Source organism: Leptonychotes weddellii, chromosome 13 (genome assembly GCF_054177405.1).
Source record: "Leptonychotes weddellii isolate Sample4059 chromosome 13, ASM5417740v2, whole genome shotgun sequence".
In the NCBI taxonomy this organism is placed as follows: Eukaryota; Metazoa; Chordata; class Mammalia; order Carnivora; family Phocidae; genus Leptonychotes; species Leptonychotes weddellii.
This window is the reverse complement of record NC_138381.1, coordinates 53,884,928-53,904,787: the sequence shown is the minus strand read 5'-3', so window position 1 is coordinate 53,904,787 and position 19,860 is coordinate 53,884,928. Positions and strand designations below refer to the sequence as shown.

Sequence of the window (19,860 nt, the reverse complement as noted above, 5' to 3'; positions counted from 1 at the left end):
ATTTTCTCTTTGTCTCTGAGACTCGTAAGTTTTACTATTAGATCGGGGTGTTGACCTATTTTTATTGCTTTTGAGAGGGGTTCTCTGTGCTTCCTGGATTTTGATGCCTGTTTCCTTCCCCAAATTAGGGAAGTTCTCTGCTATAATTTGCTCCAATATACCTTCTGCCCCTCTCTTTCTTCTTCTTCTGGGATCCCAATTATTCTAATATTGTTTTGTCTTATGGTATCGCTTATATCTCGAATTCTGCCCTCGTGATGCAGTAGTTGTTTATCTCTCTTTTTCTCAGCTTCTTTATTTTCCATCATTTGGTCTCCTATATCACTAGTTCTCTCTTCTGCCTCATTTATCCTACAGTTAGAGCCCCCATTTTTGATTGCACCTCATTAATAGCCTTTTTGATTTCGACTTGGTTAGATTTTCATTCTTTTATTTCTCCAGAAAGCATTTCTCTAATAACTTCCGTGCTTTTTTCAAGCCCAGCTAGTATCTTTAAAATCATCATTGAACTCTAGTTCCAACATCTTACTAATGTCCATATTGGTTAGGTCCCTGACAGTCAGTACTGCCTCTTGTTCTTTTTTTTGAGGTGATTTTTTCCATCTTGTCATTTTGTCCAGCGGAGAATAGATGAATGAGAGAACAAAATGCTAACAGGGTAACAACATCCCCAGAAAATATACTCTAAACAAATCAGAAAAGACCTGAAACTGGGGGAAAAGGAAGGGAAAGAAAAAAAAGAAAAAGAAAAAGAAAATGATAAAAAACAAAAAACAAAAGAAAAAAGAATGTGATCAAATATGATCAGGCTGGTGCATAGATCAGTGCCACACACTAGATTTTGGGCATATTTTCGTCTGTTAGAAGAAAGTGTCTCCCTAAATTTTAAAGAAAAACTCATATATGTACAACAATAAGGGTTAATATGAATGGATGGAATATGATTGTAAAGATGAAAATTATAAAAGATTATATAAAATGATAAGTTGGTTGAAAATGAAAGAAGAGGAGTTAAATAAAAAAGGAGTGAATGTGATCAGGCAGGAGACTAGAACAAAGCCATACACTAGAGATTTAGGGTATATTTTGGTCTGTTAGAAGAAACTGTATCCCAAAATTTTAAAGAGAGAACAACTATATATGTATATACACACACCAAAAATAAGGGTAACTACTATGAAGGGATAGAATATGACTCTAAAAATGAAAAATAAAAAATATTTTTTAAAAAAGAGATTGATATTGGTTGAAAAAGGGAAAAAGAAAAATTAAAAAAACAAAGTTAAAAAAAAATTAACTTTGAAAGACTAGAGAATCATGGGAAGAAAGCCATGGATTCTACCTGCAGTATTCCCCTAGCGCTGGAGTTCTGCCGTTCTCATTGATTGGTAAACTTGGTCTTGGCTGGCTGTTCTCACTCATCTTCTGGGGGTGGGGCCTGTTGCTGGAGGCAGAATTGCCCCACCCTTGCCAGGGTCCGGCTGAGTAATCTGCTCTGGTTTGCTCTTGGGAGCTTTTGTTCCCTGCAAGCTTTCCGTACAGCTTTGGAGAACGAGAGTGAAAATGGCGGTCTCCCAGTCTCCGCCCTGGAGGAGCCGAGAACTAGGGTTCCTGCTCCTCAGTGAGCCCCCAGAGAAAAGCAGTCAATCACTCCCGTCTCCCCGGTCTCTGGCCACACTCTGTGCTCACCCGGCCTGTGACTGAGCATTTCTGTCTCTGGCACCCGGCCCCATGTGTAGTCTCCAAACCCAACAGAGTCCTGCGGTGCACTCCCGTGCCACTCCTCCTGGGGGAGGAAGGGGAGTCTCCCCAGATCTGCCGCTTGTTGGGTCCCTGCTGGAAGAGCAGTGGCCCGACTCTGCCGAGGATCATGGTTTATGGCAACCCTGAGCTGAGAGTCCACTCCTCGGCTCTGTCTCTGCAGCCAGCTTCCCCACTCCGATACCTGGGAAATTTGCACACTCAGGCACCCCCGGTCTTTCTGTGACCCAGAGGGTCCTGAGACCACACTGTCCAAGCAAGGGTTCCACCCCCTGCTTAGCCACTGGAGCAACGTCCCTCAGCGGAGCCGACTTCTAAAAGTTCCGATTTTGTGCTCCGCTGCTCTATCACTTGCCAGAAATGGCTGACGGAAGCCCCCTCCCCTGCGGTCTATTCTCCCGAATATCGCCTCGGATTCACTTCTCGGCATGTCCTACCTTCCAGAAAGTGGTTGCTTTTCTGTTCAGAGAGTTGCTGCTGTTTTCTTCAATCTCCTGTTGAGTTTGTAGGTGTTCAGAATGGTTTGATTCCTATCCAGCTGAATTCCTGGGACCAGATGAAATCCAGGTCTCCTACTCCTCCGCCATCTTGCTCCTCTCTTATTTTCCATATCTTCTTGAACTCACAGGGTTCTCTTTTGACTCAGGTTTTTCATCTGTACTTTTTTTTTTTAAGTTTTCATTTCAATCACTGAGTGCTCATTAGGACAAGTGCACTCCTTAATCCCCATCCATTGTTTTACCCATCCTGCCCACCCACCTCCCCTCTGGTAACCATCCATTTGTTTTCTATAATTAAAAGTCTGTTTCTTGTTGTACTTCTTCCTTAGTGATTTGGATGCCTTTTATTTCTTTTTGTTGTCTGATTGCTGTGGCTAGGATTTATAGTACTATGCTGAATAAAAATGGTGAGAGTGGACATCCTTGTTTTGTTCCTGAGCTCTGAGGGGAAAGGCTTTCAGTTTTCCCCATTAAGGATGATGTTGGCTTTGGGTTTTCATATATGACCTTTATTCTGTTGAGGTAGGTTCCCTCTAAACCTACTTCGTTGAGGGTTTTTAGCATGAGTGGATGTTGTAGTTTGTCAGATGCGTTTCCTGCATCTGTTGAAATGATCATATGTTTCTTATCCTTTCACTTATTGATGTAATGTATCAAAACTGATTCAGGAATACTGAACCACCCTTACAGCCCAGGAATAAATCCCACTTGATCCTGGTGAATGGTTTTTTTAAATGTACTGTTGAACTTGGTTTGCCTGTATTTTGTTGAGGATCTTTTCATCTATGTTCATCAGAGATACCAGCCTGTAGTTCTTTTTTTTTTTTTTTTTTTTGTGGTATCTTTATCTGGTTTTGGTATCAGGGCAATGCAGGCCTCGTAGAATGAATTTGGAAGTTTCCTTCCTTTTCTGTTTTTTGGAATAGTTTAAGAAGGATAGATATAACTCTTCTTTAAATGTTTAATAGAATTTGCATGGGAGCCATCTGTCCTGGACTTTTGTTTGTTGGGAGTTTTTTGATTACTGATTCAGTTTCTTTGCAGGTTATCAGTCTGTTCAAATTTTCTATTTCTTCTTTTTTCAGTTTTGGTAGGTTGTATGTTTCTAGGAATTTATCCATTTCTTCTGAGTTGTCCAATTTGTTGGCATATAGTTTTTCATAATGTTCTCTTATAATTGTTTGTATTTCTATGGTGTTTGGTGTTATTTTTTGCCTTCCTCATTTGTGATTTTATTTATTTGGGTCCTTTTTCTTTCTTGATGAGTCTGGCTAGAGGTTTATCAATTTTATTGATTTTTTTCAAGGAACCAACTCCTAGTTTCATTGCTTTTTGTTCATTTGTTTTTTTTAGTTTCTACATCATTTATTTCTGCTCTGATCTTTATTATTTCCTTCCTTCTGCTGATTTTATGTTTCTTTGTTGTTCTTTCTCTAGGTCCTTTAGGTGTAAGGTTGGGTTGTTTATTTGAGATTTTTCTTCTTGAGGTAGGCCTGAATTGCTATAAGCTTCCCTCTTAGAACCGCTTTTGCTGCATTCCAAAGGTTTTGGACTGTTGTATGTTCATTTTCATTTGTTTCCATGTACTTTTTTTATTTCTTCTTCTATTTCCTGGGTGACCCATTCATTGTTTAGTAGCAGGTTATTTAACTACCCTGTATTTGTGGTCTTTCCAGAGTTTTTCTTGTGGTTGACTTCTGGTTTCATAGCATTGTGGTCAGAAAAGATGCATAGTATGACTTTGATCTTTTTAAATTTGTTGAGGCTTGTTTTGTGGCCTAATGTGTGGTCTATTCTGGAGAATGTTCCATGTACACTTGAAGAGAATGTGTATTCTGCTGTTTTAGGATGGAATGCCATTGTTTCCTTGTTGATTTTCTGTTTAGATGATCTGTCCATTGATATAAGTGGGGTGTTAAAGTAACCTATTATTGTATTATTATCAATGAGTTCCTTTATGTTTGTTACTGTTTTATGTATTTGGGTGTGCCCATGTTGGGGGCCTAAATATTTATAATTGTTATAACTTCTTGTTGGATTATCCCCTTTATTATTATCTACTGCCCTTCTTGGTCTCTTGTTACAGTCTTTGTTTTAAAATGTATTTTGTGCGATATAAGTACTGTTATTACCCTCACTGTCTTTTGACATCCATTTGCATGATAAAAGTTTCTCTGTCTCCTCACTTTTTATTTTTTAAGATCTATTCATTTATTTACTGAGAGAGAGAGAGAATGAGTGGCAGGGAGGGGTAGAGGGAGAGGGAGAGAGAATCCCAAGCAGACTCCATGCTGAGTGTGGATCCTGAGGCAGGGCTTGATCCCAGGACCCCAAGATCATGACCTGAGCCGAAACCAAGAGTCAGACGCTCAATGGACTGTGCCACCCAGATGCCCCTCCATCCTCTCATTTTCAATCTGTAGGTGTTCTTAGGTCTAAAATGAATCTCTTGTATGTGGCATATAGATGGGTCTTGTTTTTTATCTGTTCTGTCACCCTGTCTTTTGATTAGAATGTTTAGTCCATTTCCATTCAAAGTAATTATTGATAGATAGGTATTTATTGCCATTTTATTACTTGTTTTGTGGTTGTTTCAGATTTTCCCTGATCCTTTCTTCTCCTTCTTTCATGGTTTGCTGGTTTTCTTTAGTGATATATTTGGATTTCTTTCTCTTTATTCCTTGCATATTAGTGGTTTTTGACTTGTGGTTACTGCTAGGTGTGTATATAACATCTTCTGCATATAGGGTCTGTATTAATTTAATGGTTGTTTAAGTTTGAACCCATTCTTTACTCCTCTTCTCCCCAGGTTTTAGGTATCTTGTGTCCTATTTCATATCCTTTTATTTTGTGAGTTCCTTGACTGAGTTTTTACAGAAACATTCATTTTTATTGCTTTTGTGTCTTCTACTTTCATTCTTTCATTTTTGGTCTTTCCCTTCCACTCCAAGAGTCCCCTTTAATATTTCTTGTAAGGCTGGTTTAGTGGTCACAGACTCCTTTAGTTTTGTTTGTCTGGGAGACTCTTTAATCTCTCCTTCTGTTCTTAATGATAGCCTTGCTAGGTAGAGTATTCTTGGTTGCTGATTTTTCCCATTTAGTACTTTCAGTATGTCATTCCACTCCTTTCTGGCTTGAAAGTTTCTGTTGAAAAATCTCCTGCTAGCCTTATGGGTTTTCCCTTGTAAGTTAATGACTTCATTTGTCTTGCTGCTTTTAATATTTTTTCTTTATTACTGTATTTTGCAAATGTAATTACAGCATGTCTTGGTGTGGATCTGCTTTTGTTGATTTTGATGGAGATTCTCCATGCCTCCTGGATCTGCATATCTGCTTCCTTCCCCAGAGTAGGGAAGTTTTCAGCTATTATTTCTTCAGATAAATTATATGCCCCATTTCCTGTCCTGGGACTCCTGTGATATGAATGTTATTATGTTTGATGGGGTCACTGAGTTCCCTAAGTTTATTCTTTTTTTATATATTTCTTTTTTTTTCCCTCTTTTGTTCAGCTCGATTATTTTCCATTACTCTGTCTTCTGGTCATTAATTTGTTCCTCTGCTTCTTTCAGCCTGCTGTTCATTCCATCAAGCATGTTTCTCATTTCATTTTTCAAGCCCTTTATCTCTGTGTTATTCCTTATCTGTGTTAATGGTCTCACTGATGTCCTCCATTCTTTTCTCAAGTCAGGTGACTATCCTTATGATCATTACTTTAAATTCTCCATCAAGTGTGTGCTTATATCTGTTTCTCTTAGATCTCCAGCCATGGCCTTGTCCTGTTCTTTCATTTGGGACAAATTCCTCTGTCTTCTCATTTTGTTTTTGTCTCTGTGTGTTAGGAAAGTTAGCTACATCTCCTGTTCTTGAGGAAATGGCTATATGAAGAGAGGTCCTGTAGTACTCTGCCGTGTAGTGCCCCTTGGTCCCCAGGGCCTGGTGTGTCCAGGAGTGTCTGTGTGCTTTGTGTGCTCTGCTGTTGTGATCTGGTCTCTCTGTCCTTTAGGCGAGTCATCTGTAGAGGCTGTCTTTTCCTGTTGTGAGCAGTGTTTGTTCCCTGGCTTGAATGTGTATTTTATCAAGGTGTGCTCTTGTCTGCTTGTGAAATGGGACTTCTTGCCACTGCTGCCTGAACTAAGGCCCTGCAAAACTCCTAGGTAGGGAGATGTGTGGGTAGGGGTTTGGGCCCATCTTCTGTGGAAGGGGGCCCACCACTGGGACTGAGGCAAGGGTGCCCGGGAAGGGCCATTCCACCAGAGTGGAGGCAGGGTCGGGATTGTCTTAAGCAATTTAGGTAATGTTTATGAGCACTGGTTCCTGCAAATGGCTGGTGTTTATGCTGAGGAACCATGAAGGGAAATGGTGCCAGCCAGTTCCTTTATTCTTGGAGGGGGTCTCTGATCGCTGTCTCTCTGGGGCATGCTCCAAGATGAGCAACTAACCTTCCCACTATGTGCCCCAGGCATTCTTCAGATTGCTGTTTCCATGTTATATGTCTGCAGGCTGTTTGCCCTGCCTTTTCTCCATTAGCAGCCCGAATGTCCTCCTCCGAGTGCTCTCCTAGAACCACGCACACTGACTAGGGTTTAAGCCCCGTTGGTTGCAGGAACTCATGAAATTCAGGCCCTCTCACTTTCCAAGCCAAATACTATGAGGATTTGTTTTCCCTGTATGCTCCCCTGTGTGTTGGTGCGTTTGTCACCCTTCTCAGCGACTACAGCTCCCTCCCCACCAGAGTGGCAACAACCTGTTTTTCCCAAACCATGTCTCTGCATTTCCTACCTTCTTCAGTGTGGCCTCTTCTCTACCTTTAGTTGTAGAGTTTGTTTTACCAGTCTTCAGATTGATTTCTGGGGTATTTAGGATGATTTGATAGTTACTTTGTTGAATTCATGGGATGAGGTGAGCCTCTGGGCCTCTTACTCTTACACCACCACCTTCCCCCAGGATTTTGAGTTTTTCATTTGTATTATTTTTAATTTCTGTTCATGCTTCTGATGGCTAATATATCACTGTAATGTTTAAATTAATATTAAGCTCTTTTGATAATAACTTCCTTCAGCTTTGTGTTAAAACAGAAAAAGTCTTTCACTGGGAGCCAGGGAAAGTGTTTGCTGCTAAGTGGTCCTTGGAAGTGATTAAATAAATGGTACAGTTTCGTGCAACTGTAAATATTCTATGATTATCATCAAAGTTGAGTATCGATAACAGCTACTTTGTTAGGAGATGATCCCTGTCTCCCATTTTTTTTTCATATTTCAAAAGTATGTATAGTTTATATTCCTGAAATAATACTTAAGGATTATTTTCTTAATTATTTTATTTTAGTGACTTAGTGTTTTTAATTCTGAATTACGTTTCATTTAATTTCCTAACTAGGAATTTCATTTGCTTCCCTAGCCATATCCAGCAAACGAGAACTCCAAACTTGCCTCCGAGAAGGTGGATGACTATGAACATGCAGTAGAGTACATGAAGAACAGTCAAGTAAGGTTACCTTTGGTAAGTTTTCGTGTATAGCATGTTTTATAGAAAACGAAAGGAAAGCTTATATGGAAACTTACAAAATTATTTCATTGGTTTACAAATCAGATACATGTTAGTCTTTTTCCCCTTTTTGGAACCGTAGAATAGAAAATAAAATATTTCAATACTGAAAATGGAGTGCTATATCTGAGGCAGTAAGGATGGGGAGAAAGTTAAAAGCTTGGATGGAGAGGTTTTGCCTATATCATTATATCTTAACCTAGGCACTTGCTGACTCATCGTGTTCCATAGATAAAATTCACGGGCTCATGAACTTACATGAAGAAAAATTACATCTCCATTTTCACTGACTTCTGCATGGAAGTTCACACTTTCTTTAATTAAGAGTGCAATAGTAGGGCGCCTGGGTGGCTCAGTTGGTTGGGCGGCTGCCTTCGGCTCAGGTCATGATCCTGGAGTCCCGGGGTCAAGTCCTGCATCGGGCTCCTTGCTCGGCGGGGAGTCTGCTTCTCCCTCTGACCCTCCCCCCTCTCATGTGCTCTCTCTCTCCCATTCTCTCACTCAAATAAAATCTTAAAAAAAAAAAAAAAAAAAAGAGTGCAATAGTACCACAATGGTATTAGATATAGCTGTGACTTTGTTATCAATAGAAATTACAGATACTTATATAACACATTTCTGCTGACATCTTAGACTATCATTTACATTCATCACTTCTTCAAAATTACATTAGTTATTCTATCTTGTTAGTGCATGTGCAAAGCAGCATATATATGACTATGTCAATATGTTTTTTAATATTTTGGTAACTATTTTAAACATAATTTATTTCCTTTGAATGATACGGATTTTGTGATTCCTTTGTAAAAACACAAAAATCTTATTCCCTCCTATAATGCTATTGGATGTTTCAAGGTAGGCTTTTTTATTTTTTCATTCTCCAAGTTAAAAATATATGATAGATGCTTTTTCCCATTACAGACATGCACAAATACCCTCTTTACACAAATTCACCCTTTGGTTGAGAATCAGTGGTTTAGAGAAATAGGCAGGAGAGCAGAATTCAGAGGATGACATTAAAATCTCATTGATTTCTTTTACATATTTAGGTCACAATAATATTAACAGTAAATTGTGTGTATAGTTGACCCTTGGACAGTGTGGGGGTGACTCCCTATGCAGTCAAAAGTAAGCCTATAACTTTTGACTCCCCGAAAGCTTAATTACTATTAGCCAGGTGTTGACCAGAAGCCTTCTGATAACTTGATCAGTTAATTAATACATATTTTGTATATGTATTTCATACTGTATTCTTACAAAAATGTAAGCTAGAGAAATGTTACTAAGAAAATCATAAGGAAGAGAAAACACATTTACAGTATTGTGTTTGTTGGAAAAAAATACACATATAAGTATACCTGCACAGTTCAAACCTGTGTTGTTCAAGGGTCAACTTATATTTATGGTGAAGTAGGGGTGTTTGGGCACTTGTGTCCAGTATTGAAAAATATGCATTTATGTACTTCCATATTCAATCTAAAATGTTCTTTCTTTTTTTTTAAATTCCAGGGAACCTTAAGTAAGTCAGAGTGGGAAGCCACAAGTGAGTATATCATCAGTATAGATTTACTGACATTTTCAAAGATCGTTTCAGAGTGATGGTTATAATTTGGAAACTCTGGAATTTTTCTGACACATATTAGGGTGTATGTGTTTATGTTTACGTAGAATCCCTATGTATGTCTAACGCCCCCTTTCTTGCACAGCTGTTTAGTGCCAAGAGAAAATATATGCAGAATGTTCCTTAATATAAACTATCATGAGCATTCTTAAACATTTTCATTGCCTACTCATTACTACGTAGCCATCTGTATTTGCTATCTTTACCTCAGATTTCTGTTGGAAATTTTGGCTTATAGAACACTACCATGTATTTTGTTTTTAGCCGCTCTGATGTTGACAACAAAGACATAATTAATAAGTACTGGACCATTTAGTGAAGTAGCCATGAGCAGGATATTTTAGAGGGATGTGTGGTTGGGAAGGGCCTGGTACGGAGACATTCTGAAGTGAGGTGCCTGTCTTTGGAAGAGAAGTCAGAGGCCTGGCAAATCTGTGAAGTCCGCGGATGTTGAGGAAGTGAAAGCCCAGACCCTCAGTGTTAAGATGACGATAATACCCTTATATGGCTGCCCTGAGGACATAAAAGGTAGTTCCCCCTGTTCATTTAAGTATTTGTTGATTATGTTGAAGGCGTAAGTGGTAATCAGGGACGATCCTTTTGATAAATTGAGTATTGATTTATGTAAAGTTCTGTGAAAGGCTTTGGGGGATAAAAAAAGTAAACAGTTGTAATCTCTACTTTCCAGATGTATACTGTCTAATGGAAGAAACAGACACAAATAAGTGTGGTACTAGGCAAACTGTTTTAAGTGCTGAAGTTTCTATAATGGGGAAAAAAGATGAAGGAGAGCCTAAGGAAAAGTAGTAAAAAATCCGGAAAATAGTAATACTTGATATAATTGAGTATTTAACATGTGCTCAAGCATGACTGGAGACTTTTAATATGTTCTAACTCATTTAATCCTCAGTGCTAAGAAAGCACTTCAGTAACTTGTCTGAGGTCACAGAGCTAACCCAGGTGATTCATACTAGTAACCGTGGCCTCGTGTGTGAAAGGATTGTTCTTAGGACTTGCCGAATTGGAGAGAGAGGAAAAGGAAAGAACACAAATAGAGCCAATATGTTGAGCCCATTTGTCTCAGAATATTGCTACCCTTAGTGGAGATGGGATTAGAGGACCAACAGACTGGGAAATGTGTGCCTAAACCTGTACATTTCATTACTTTTCCTAGACTGGAGATGGGACAGTTAGATTAGATAGCCTGCCAGTCCCAAAGTATGATGTAAGGAAAACAGCTTTGGCCACAGGTAGTGATGGTGGTACTAGCTGTAGTTTAGAACTGTATTTCTGTACCTTAGTGTGGCCTTAGTGATAGCATGCAGATGATGAATTAGATGCCCCCCCAGACCATGGAGGGAGATGGGTTAGTGATGTGAAAAGCAGTAGGAAAGGAACAGTGGTCACATTGCAGCCAGGATCTAGCATGTCTGGATCAGTGTGTTCTTTGATGAATTACACTATTCTAAACTGGAGGACTCTGTGGACTGGAGAGTATCTTGCCTGGTGTCACACACAGTCTAGTAAGTTCAAGAAGCAATACTTCAAACTCCTACTGGTCTAATCATTAAGCTCCTATTACCAGAACCTGCTGTTCGTCTAGAAGATTCTTTAAATGTGAAAGGAAAGTAGAGAATTGTTGCCGATTTGCTTTTAGAAGTGGTTCAAGATTTATTTCTTTAAATCCCAGTTGATATGCCTGCATGGAAGGCATTTTATACGAGTGAGACGTTCAGAATGTTTGAGTTAGAAAGGAAAGAAAGTTATTTATTGCTGATCTGAATTCAAACATTGCATCTTAGTGGTTTTAAATGACCCTAGATTTAGGGCAGGTGAGGACTGCTGGGTTGTTTGCAGTAGGTACCAATATGTTTGGGTTGGGTTTGCCAAGGTTAGACTGCGGAAGGATCGCTTGGAGTGTGGGCCAAGCTAAATAATGCTGGCTGTTCCTAAGTCTTGTAACATACTTGTGAATGTCTTGGACTGCTTTGCTTTCTTGTCTTGTAGAAGAATCTACCGTGTTGATATCACCCTGACTGTTCTCTGTTCATCTATCTACTCTACTGTCAGCAATGTTTCATTTCTCCTAAAAGAAATTGGGAACTGGTAGATAAGGAACAGACAATAGCATTACCAAAGTAACATTTTGGAAGGACTGGTGTGATACTCCTGGACAGGTTGAGGAAAAAGCTAGAGGATTGGGAGGTTTTTACAGGGTCTGCAGTCATTCATCTGTACCCCGTTCAAAAGTTAACTCAAGAAGGGAGGACACAGAGGTACATGGCCTACTATCTTGACTCGCTGACTGAATGTTCTAGCGTACACACTGAACATCCTTGTGATGTTTTGAGGATTTGTCATTTTTTCAGGTGTTTGCTTACCGTAAAATCTATTAGTGTCTTATTAGAAGATGTAATAGGTTTGAACTTCAGTGTGATCCAGAATGAGGAACCATAGATGCACTTAGATGTCTTTGCGTGAACACATGCCAAAGCAGGAAATCATATTTAAGGGAGAGTATTCTTAGGAGTGGAATATCACTGTTGGGGCCAGATAAATATCTCTAAGCAACAATTATCATGTAGCTTTTGGCTCACTTTCCTTATCAGTCCTTACAACAGTTGGATAATTGGATGAATTTTAACTTGCACATTATATATGTTCCTTATAATTCTTACTAGTTTTTTTTCCCCCCCAAATAGAAAATCTAGATAACCAATGCCAGAAGTAATCATGGTAGTGCAGTTATTCTACCTGTCTTGCTCCAGATAAAAAGAATTAAGTTAAGATTTTTTAAATTTTCTTTGCCTTTATACTTTTAATTTTTCTTATCTCAAACTGTTTTTAGAGATTTTTAGAGCTGTTAAATTGGTTTTCTCAAGAGCTGTAATGTGACTATTATAGTAAGTGGATATTTGTTTTCAGGTAAACAGCTATGACCCCATATCTGCTTAAGTATGACTCAAAATAATTGAGAACTCTTAGAAATAATGGGATTTTTCCCTTCAGAAGCTTGAGAATTTTCACCAAATTCCAAACAGGACTGAAATTGTTCTGTTTAGCCTATGGATATGAGAAACCAAACTCTAATTTTTATTATTTTCTTTTTAGGTATTTACTTGGTTTTTGCATTTGAGAAGCAGCAGTGAGCCATATACGCACCAGGACAGCTGTGTCCCGTCCTGTACAGATTTGAATGATCCATCCTAGATTTGACAACTTTCTGTTTGTTTGTTTTAATTATTCTAAATGTGCAGGATGCTGCCGGAAGCTCCAGTGTATAAATTCAACATTTGCTGTCTGTGACAGATGAACTTTTGTGTGTGTATATAAGAATGAGTTGGGACCTTTGTCTTTAAAAATCTATTTTTAAGTAATGTTCTAAGAATTCCATTTGCTGCACTACTCTCTTAGTGCATAAAAATTATAGTATGACTTGTTAGAGCTGCTGAACTCTTTCCACAGTGCTCTGATTTGTTCAGTGTTTGTTTACAGTATTAAATTCATTGCAGTTGTAGAATTGATGAGGGAGCATACTGGTTTGTGGGGGTTTGTGCTCATTTCTGTAGTTTTGTCATATAGTATTTTTCAAGATTAAATGGATTGTGTTCTGTACAATTGAATATGTTCAATATATATCACTAAAGTTGTAAGTTTAAAACAAAATTTTAGATGGCCATGAAAGTTATTTACCTAGAATTTTAGCCAGTTATTACATTTCATTATAAATACTAACTACTTTATATGCTAATATGATCTAATTCTGGAACTGGTTAGAATGTTTTATATGCCAGCATAAAATTGTTTTGGATTTTATGGGCTTTATCTTAAGAATTTCCTTCCATAGCAATTAATGTTTCTGGTTATCAAGAATGTAATTAGACAGATTTCCCTTTCTTCATTGAACAAAAATGCCTTAGTTGTTTTTCCACGATTTAATGAAAACCTGTCCCATGCGAACCTGTTGCACATTTTCCTCAGATACATGTATGGAACTGCAACAGGAGGATGAGACTAAAAGAAGCTGAAAAGCAGACTTCAGATGAATTCTCCCTGACATTAGATAGAGCTTACTGGCACTGTGTGCTGGGTAGATCCTTTACTCCCCTTCAGCCCCGAGAGAAGCAGTTCCCGCTCTTCTATTACAACATCATACTTTGTGCAGTAGGATGCCGCATCTCATCACCACTCAGAATTTGTATTTGCCATTTCAGAACTGTTAACCGTTTTTCAGCCCTGGCTTCTGGCTTGACTCCTCTTCCAAAACTGACACCTAGGTGAACTGTTGTCCTTACTTTACATTACTGTTTAAAACACTTGCCAGTGTTTAGGTATAGTGAAAAACTTACAAAGAACAAAGCAGAGCAATTATTGCATAGTCTTCTAAAAATCATTTATTTATGCATGGATTTAAAAGACATTACTTTCTGTAATTATCCAGAGTATTTGTTTAAAACGTGAGGTTTCTTAATTTGTTTATATATGTTGATTATTCATGGTGTTAGAATAATAGACCTTTTAACAAGAGAACACGGGTTACCTAATTTCTGTTTCTTGTGCAACTTGTCAATCTCCAAACTGTTACCAGTTTACAAAAATTAAGTCTTTTTGCCTTAGTGGTGGTTTGCCATGTCATTTGGAGAAATAAATAATAGTATTTCTGACTATGGTGGCTGCCGTTAGCTAACAAAGGTTTGGTAATGGTGCTGGGCGGTAGGAATGGTGAGCTCTTAGTGTTACAAACACAACCAGGTTAATTTTAATTCTGGGAGAAGTTCCAGAAAGTATTTTGATAGTTTGATAGAGGATGTGGCTTCTTTATTATTTCCTATCATCATTTTCATTTAATGGTCTTAGCCAATTTTAAGCAACTAATAAAACATTTTTAGACTCTTGGCTCTTTCCACTCCATGGATGATTTGTGGGAGAGAAGGATCCCCTGAAGGATGGAGTGATTGGTGGTAATACAGAGCAGAAAAGGAAGGTGGAGTCCCCCGGGGCCTTCACTGAAGGGGTAGAAAGGAGTAAAGGAAACCCAAGTGGACTGAGCCAATGTCTTCGCTTGCAGTGAGCGAAACTGTTGTGTGTACAGAAGGCACATGGAGCTGCACCCAGAGGATGCAGAGTTCTGGCATTGCCCTTGTGCTTGAGCTTTATTGTTCTCTTAGCCACCTCTGTTCTTCACTCCCGGATGCCTTCCTGCTGCAGCTAAGTGTCTGGGCAGTGACTCAGGAAGAACTTTAGGAAAAGGTGGATCCTGCCCATCACCAAGGTAAAAGCTGGGAGGATACACACTCCGCCCCCCCCCCCCCCACCATACCCACAGTCTCAATGTTTGGGAATTTTCCATTCAAGACTTGTAACTGTTATGAAGGGGGCATGGCTCTTCACTATCAGGTCAGTGATGTGAAGTTTGTGGAAGTGATTACAGGCACTCCAGTTTGTCCTCCGAGGATGAAAGTGAAGTGAAGATCAAACCAGCCACTTGTGGAGAGGACACAACCTGCGGATTGGGAGGATTGGTCTGGGGACATGGCTGGATTGTGGTATAACAACACTCAAGTTGAATTCTTCGGGCCTAGAATACACTAAAGGAGAGGCACCATGTAGCCATCATGTTCAGGGAGACAAACTGGCATCCAAAGGGGAGGTGTCCTAACCTGCACACCATGGCTGTCTGCGGGTAATGACTGTTCTTCCAGTGCCCACTGAGCCTCTGGTTCCAGTGTGACTCTCCAGAGAAATTTGCCTTCAGGAAGAGAAGGCATTGATTAGACTTTGACTTCTGTTAACTAATGTGCATAATGACTCTGAAAGGTAGATTACCAGTAGAGTTTCCTAGCTGACCCTATCCCCAAACTTGAAAATGGAGATGTGATTGCTGCCTAAATTCATGTTAATAGCATTAATAGGGCATCAGAGGTGTGCAAAGTGATGGGGTTTGAGGCAGCGTGCAATGTTGGTCAGCAGTGGAGAAGTAGAAAAAGCATTGTCAGCTATCAGAAGTCCAGATCTCCAGTCACATTAGCTCTTATGGGGATGTATTCTTCAGTCTGTCTTAGCCTAACTGATACTATGTTATTTTGCTAAGTCTTCAAGTATCCTAGTGAAGATGTGGTTTCTTGTGAGGTCTGCCAGTGTGAATATTCTAGCTACTGAATATTATTTTTCACTGTTGATAACTGACTTTTTGTTGTCTACTTCAGGCTTTGTATGTATTGTGAGGCAGTTACTGCCAACGTCTCTGGGTCTTCAAAGTAAGGCCAGATCCAGGGACCAGGGCTCTATAATAATTGTACCGAAATGCCTGTGGTATTTACTGGCCCTTTGGTCAAATAAAAAGCATAGGTATATGATGTTACCACCTCCCTAGTTGGTGTTATGTCAAATACTACATAACTGATGTTTCTTCATTTCTTGCCCTCTGATGGAGCAACATTCCTGATTCCTTGAAGGCAGTCGGTGTAGTAGTGTCTCTTACACTTATTTATTTAGTGATATATGTGACTAGGCTGGGGGACAGCCAGCTCTTCACCTTCTCAATTTCTCTTCTGCTTCCATGTAATCCTGAAGCATGGGCTCCTGTTCCTCACTGCAATACTAAGCAAGTGTGGGACACCCAAAAGTACCCTCCTCAATTTGGGAGACTTTTGGGTTAGCCCCACAGCCCTCTGCTCCCTAGATTTATCCTGGGCCATGGTTCCTTGGGGACAGCATACCTTGGATAAAGCCAGATTGACAACATTTATTAAGCTCCTTAGATCAGTTATTTTCCTAAATCTTTTATATGCGTTAATTCATTTTGATCCTTATAACTATATGAGCTAAGCACTGTTATCCCTGTTTTAATAATGGAGCTGAGCACAGAGAGAGTACAAAGTTGCCCAAGGCAGGGCGAAGATTTGAATACCCATATCCCACAAGTTAGGCCTGCAATCCAATCTCATGTTATACCCCTCTTCTCACCCATTCATCACTCACAACTTGATATGTTAACTGGTTGGTGCTCCAACCTTCTGATTCAAACTTTTGATACTTATTTTGGGGCGCCTGGGTGACTCATTCAGTTAAGTGTCTCCCTTCAGCTCAAATCATGGTCCTGGGATCCTGGGATTGAGCCCTGTGTTGGGCTCCCTGCTCAGAGGGGAGCCTGCTTCTCCCTCTGCCCTTCCCCCCCGCTTATGTACATGCGTGTTCTCTCTCTCTCAAATAAAATCTTAAAAAAAACCCAAAACAACCTTTGATACTTAAGTATCCCCTGAGAGGAGCATTTATCCTGCATAAGAGGCTTTGGGGCAGAGAGAGCAAGAGGACATCTGAGTGTACTTAGGGACCAAGGATAAAAAGTATCAACAGGCAGAAGGGCAAAGATAGACTTGGACTTCACATTTTGGTAGACCTGCTCCTTTAGCAACCAGTCCTATAGCAAATCTAGTTTAGTCTGCATCTTAGGGGGTGGGGGATGGTTCTTTCCCCACCCTCACCATTGGGAAATACCAAGAGGTGGGAGCACAAGTGTGACTATAGCCAAAGGGAGAGGCCAAGAGAGAAGGAATCATTTCAGTCTGAGTTGATTACCCAGGCAGAGGCAAATCATTTTGTTTTAACTTTTAATTGAAGTATAACACACAGGTTGGTTTTTAACAAATGGAACACAAATACAGTCATCACTTCAATCAACAAACTATTACCACCCCCTGCAGGAGCCCCCCTCATGTTCCCTTTCACTTACTACCTCCCCAAGGGTAACCACTGTCTGACTTCTAAGAACATAGATTAGTTTTGTCTGTTTTTGGACATAATATAAATGGAATCAAATAGTATGTATTCTCTTGTATCTGGCTTATTTGCTGTACATTATGTTTGTAAGATTTTTGTTGCATGTATTTGTACGTGGTTCCTTCTCATGGCTGTATAGTATTCCATTGCATAAATAAACCATATATTTATCACATGGATGTTTGGTTCATTCCCAGTTTTGGAACTATTAATAGTACTGCCTCAAATATTCTAGTACATGAATTTTGGTGCACATAGGTACTCATTTCTGCCTAGCAGTGGAATTGCAGGGTCACAGTATGTACATATGTTCCACTTTACTGGATACTGCCAGTTTTCCAAAGTTCCAGTTGCCCTACACTCAGTAGTGTCTTGTCTTTTTCATTTCATTTTGGCAGGCATGTAGTGGTATCTCATTGTGGCTTTAGTTTTCGTTTTACTGATTATTAATGAGATCGAGCACTTTACATATGATTATTGCCTTTTGACTATCCTCTTGTTACATGTCTGTTTAGGTTTTTGCCCACTTTATTGGACGGACTATCTTTTGTATTGACTTGTGGTTTTCAAAAATATATCTGTTCTGGATGCATGTCATTTGTTGAGTGTATTGAGAGAATGTTGAGTGTATTGAGAAATATATATATATTTCATATATATATATATATGAAAAGAAGATATTTTAATATACAATATTCTCTTTCATAGTTGGCATATTTTGCTTAACAAATATTTGTCTATTCCAAGATCATGAAGATGTTCTATGTTTTCAAATCTTTTATGTTTCACTGTTCACTTTTAAATCTGAAATCATACTGATTTTTTGTTTTGTTTTTGTTAATAGTGTGAGGTAGGGTTTAAAGTAGAAGTTTTCCCTTTATGGATTTCCAGCTCTCCCAGCACCATTTACTGAGAAAAAACATCTTTTCCCCCTAAACCACAGTTTTTCACCTTTGTCACATTTAAGGTGATTATACATGTTTGCATTTGTTTCTGAATTCTGTTCTGTTCCACGGGTCACCTTACTTATCCATGCATCAATACCACATTATCTTAATTATCTTTGTAATGGATCTTGATATCAGTAACAGGAGACAAAGGTAGTTTTAGCTTGTTAATTAGGTTGAACAAAGTGAAGAATGATAAATGATGAATGCATAGAGATAGGCAGGAGTGGGAAGAAACCTGGATATTCTAAAGGCAGTGGAAAGCCACAAGAGGATTATATCAATGTGGTTATTTTATGTTTTTAAAAGAGAAGCCTGATAAAGATAGAAAAGATTTGAACAGCCCTATTAACCAACTTAACCTAAATGTTATCTATAAAACACTTCACACAACAAGAGCAAAATATACATTTTTTTAGGCATAAATAAAATATTCTCCAGAGTAGACCATAGAACAAATGTCAATAAAATTAAAAGGATTAAAATCATACAAAACATTTTTTCTGACCACAGTAGAATTACATTAGAAATCAACAACAGAAGCAAATTTGGGAAATCCCCAAATATTTGGAAATTAAACCAAAAAACATTCTAAATAGCCCAGCTCAAGAAAGAAATGACAAGGAAAATCAGAAAATATTTTGAGCTGAATGAAAACACATCAGGATGTATGGGATGAAGCTAAAGCAGTACTTAGAGGGAAATGTATAGCTATAAAAACCTATATTGGGGGGGGAAGATGGTAGAGGAGTAGGGGACCCTATTTCAACTGGTCCCCGGAATTGAGCTGGATATCTACCAGACCACTCTGAGCACCCACGAAACCAGCCTGAGATGTAAGAAGATCTGGATCTCTACAAACAGAATATCGCAGGCAGTTGGTTTTGAGGTACAAAGCGGAGAGCCGTGATTCTGTGGGCAGATATCGGAGGATAAATGGAGGAGCGAGGGTGCCTGGATGTGGGGATCCTACACCGCCTGTGAGTGACAGCCTCGCGCTGCGGACGGGGCACAGACTCGCAGACTGGTAGCGTCGGGAAAGGACTTTAGGGCAGCCCCCGGGGTGGAAAACCAGACTGGAGGGATCGCGAGCATGCGAACTGCAGGCCCCCCTGACAGAAACCAGAGCGACGGTCGAGAGCACGCGAACTGCAGCCTCCGAGACGGAAACCGGTGTGCCAGGGTCGGGCCGGTGAACTGCAACCGCCAGGACTGGAAACCCCAAGCGAAGGAGTCCTGCGTGCATGAACTGGGAGTGGCTGGCGGTTTGAGAAGCACAAAGGGCAGAGACGTGCCCCGACCTGGAGGCAGGACTGGGAGCACTGCGGAGGGGTGCACAACCCAGGACGCTGCAGTTTATAGCAGCACTGACAGAAATGGAGACAGTGTGGCCTGGAGAGCTCACTGAAGAACAGACTGAGGTCTCTCTGCTCTGAGCCAGAGGGTTGGAAACGGTCTCTTCTGCTCTGACTCGTGGAAGAGACGCAGAAAGCCGCCAGGGAAAGGCGCCAGAGAACAGAAGCCCCAAAGACTGATTCCCACTGAGCCCATCCCCCACCACAGGGGTGCAGGGCAACTCTGCCCGAACAGGGTTGCCTGAATAACAGCGCAGCAGGCCCCTGCTGCAGAAGACAGGCTGGGAAAACAAGAGGCCAGCAACCCTAAGGTCCCAAGAAAACAGGTGCACCTTGCTTGGGTTCTGGTCAAT

General features: G+C 39.9%; 1 protein-coding gene across 1 annotated transcript in view; it reads left to right on the top strand.

The window, feature by feature from the left end:
- RNMT (RNA guanine-7 methyltransferase) overlaps window positions 1-17,380 on the top strand; it is a 37,099-nt gene extending 19,719 nt beyond the window's left edge. The window contains exons 9-11 of the mRNA XM_006744834.3: window positions 7,659-7,760; window positions 9,315-9,348; window positions 12,538-17,380. Of these exons, the coding sequence (XP_006744897.2) occupies window positions 7,659-7,760; window positions 9,315-9,348; window positions 12,538-12,575 (174 nt within the window). The 3' untranslated portion in view covers window positions 12,576-17,380. The remainder of the gene's footprint in view (window positions 1-7,658; window positions 7,761-9,314; window positions 9,349-12,537) is intronic.
- Window positions 17,381-19,860: the final 2,480 nt, after the last annotated feature.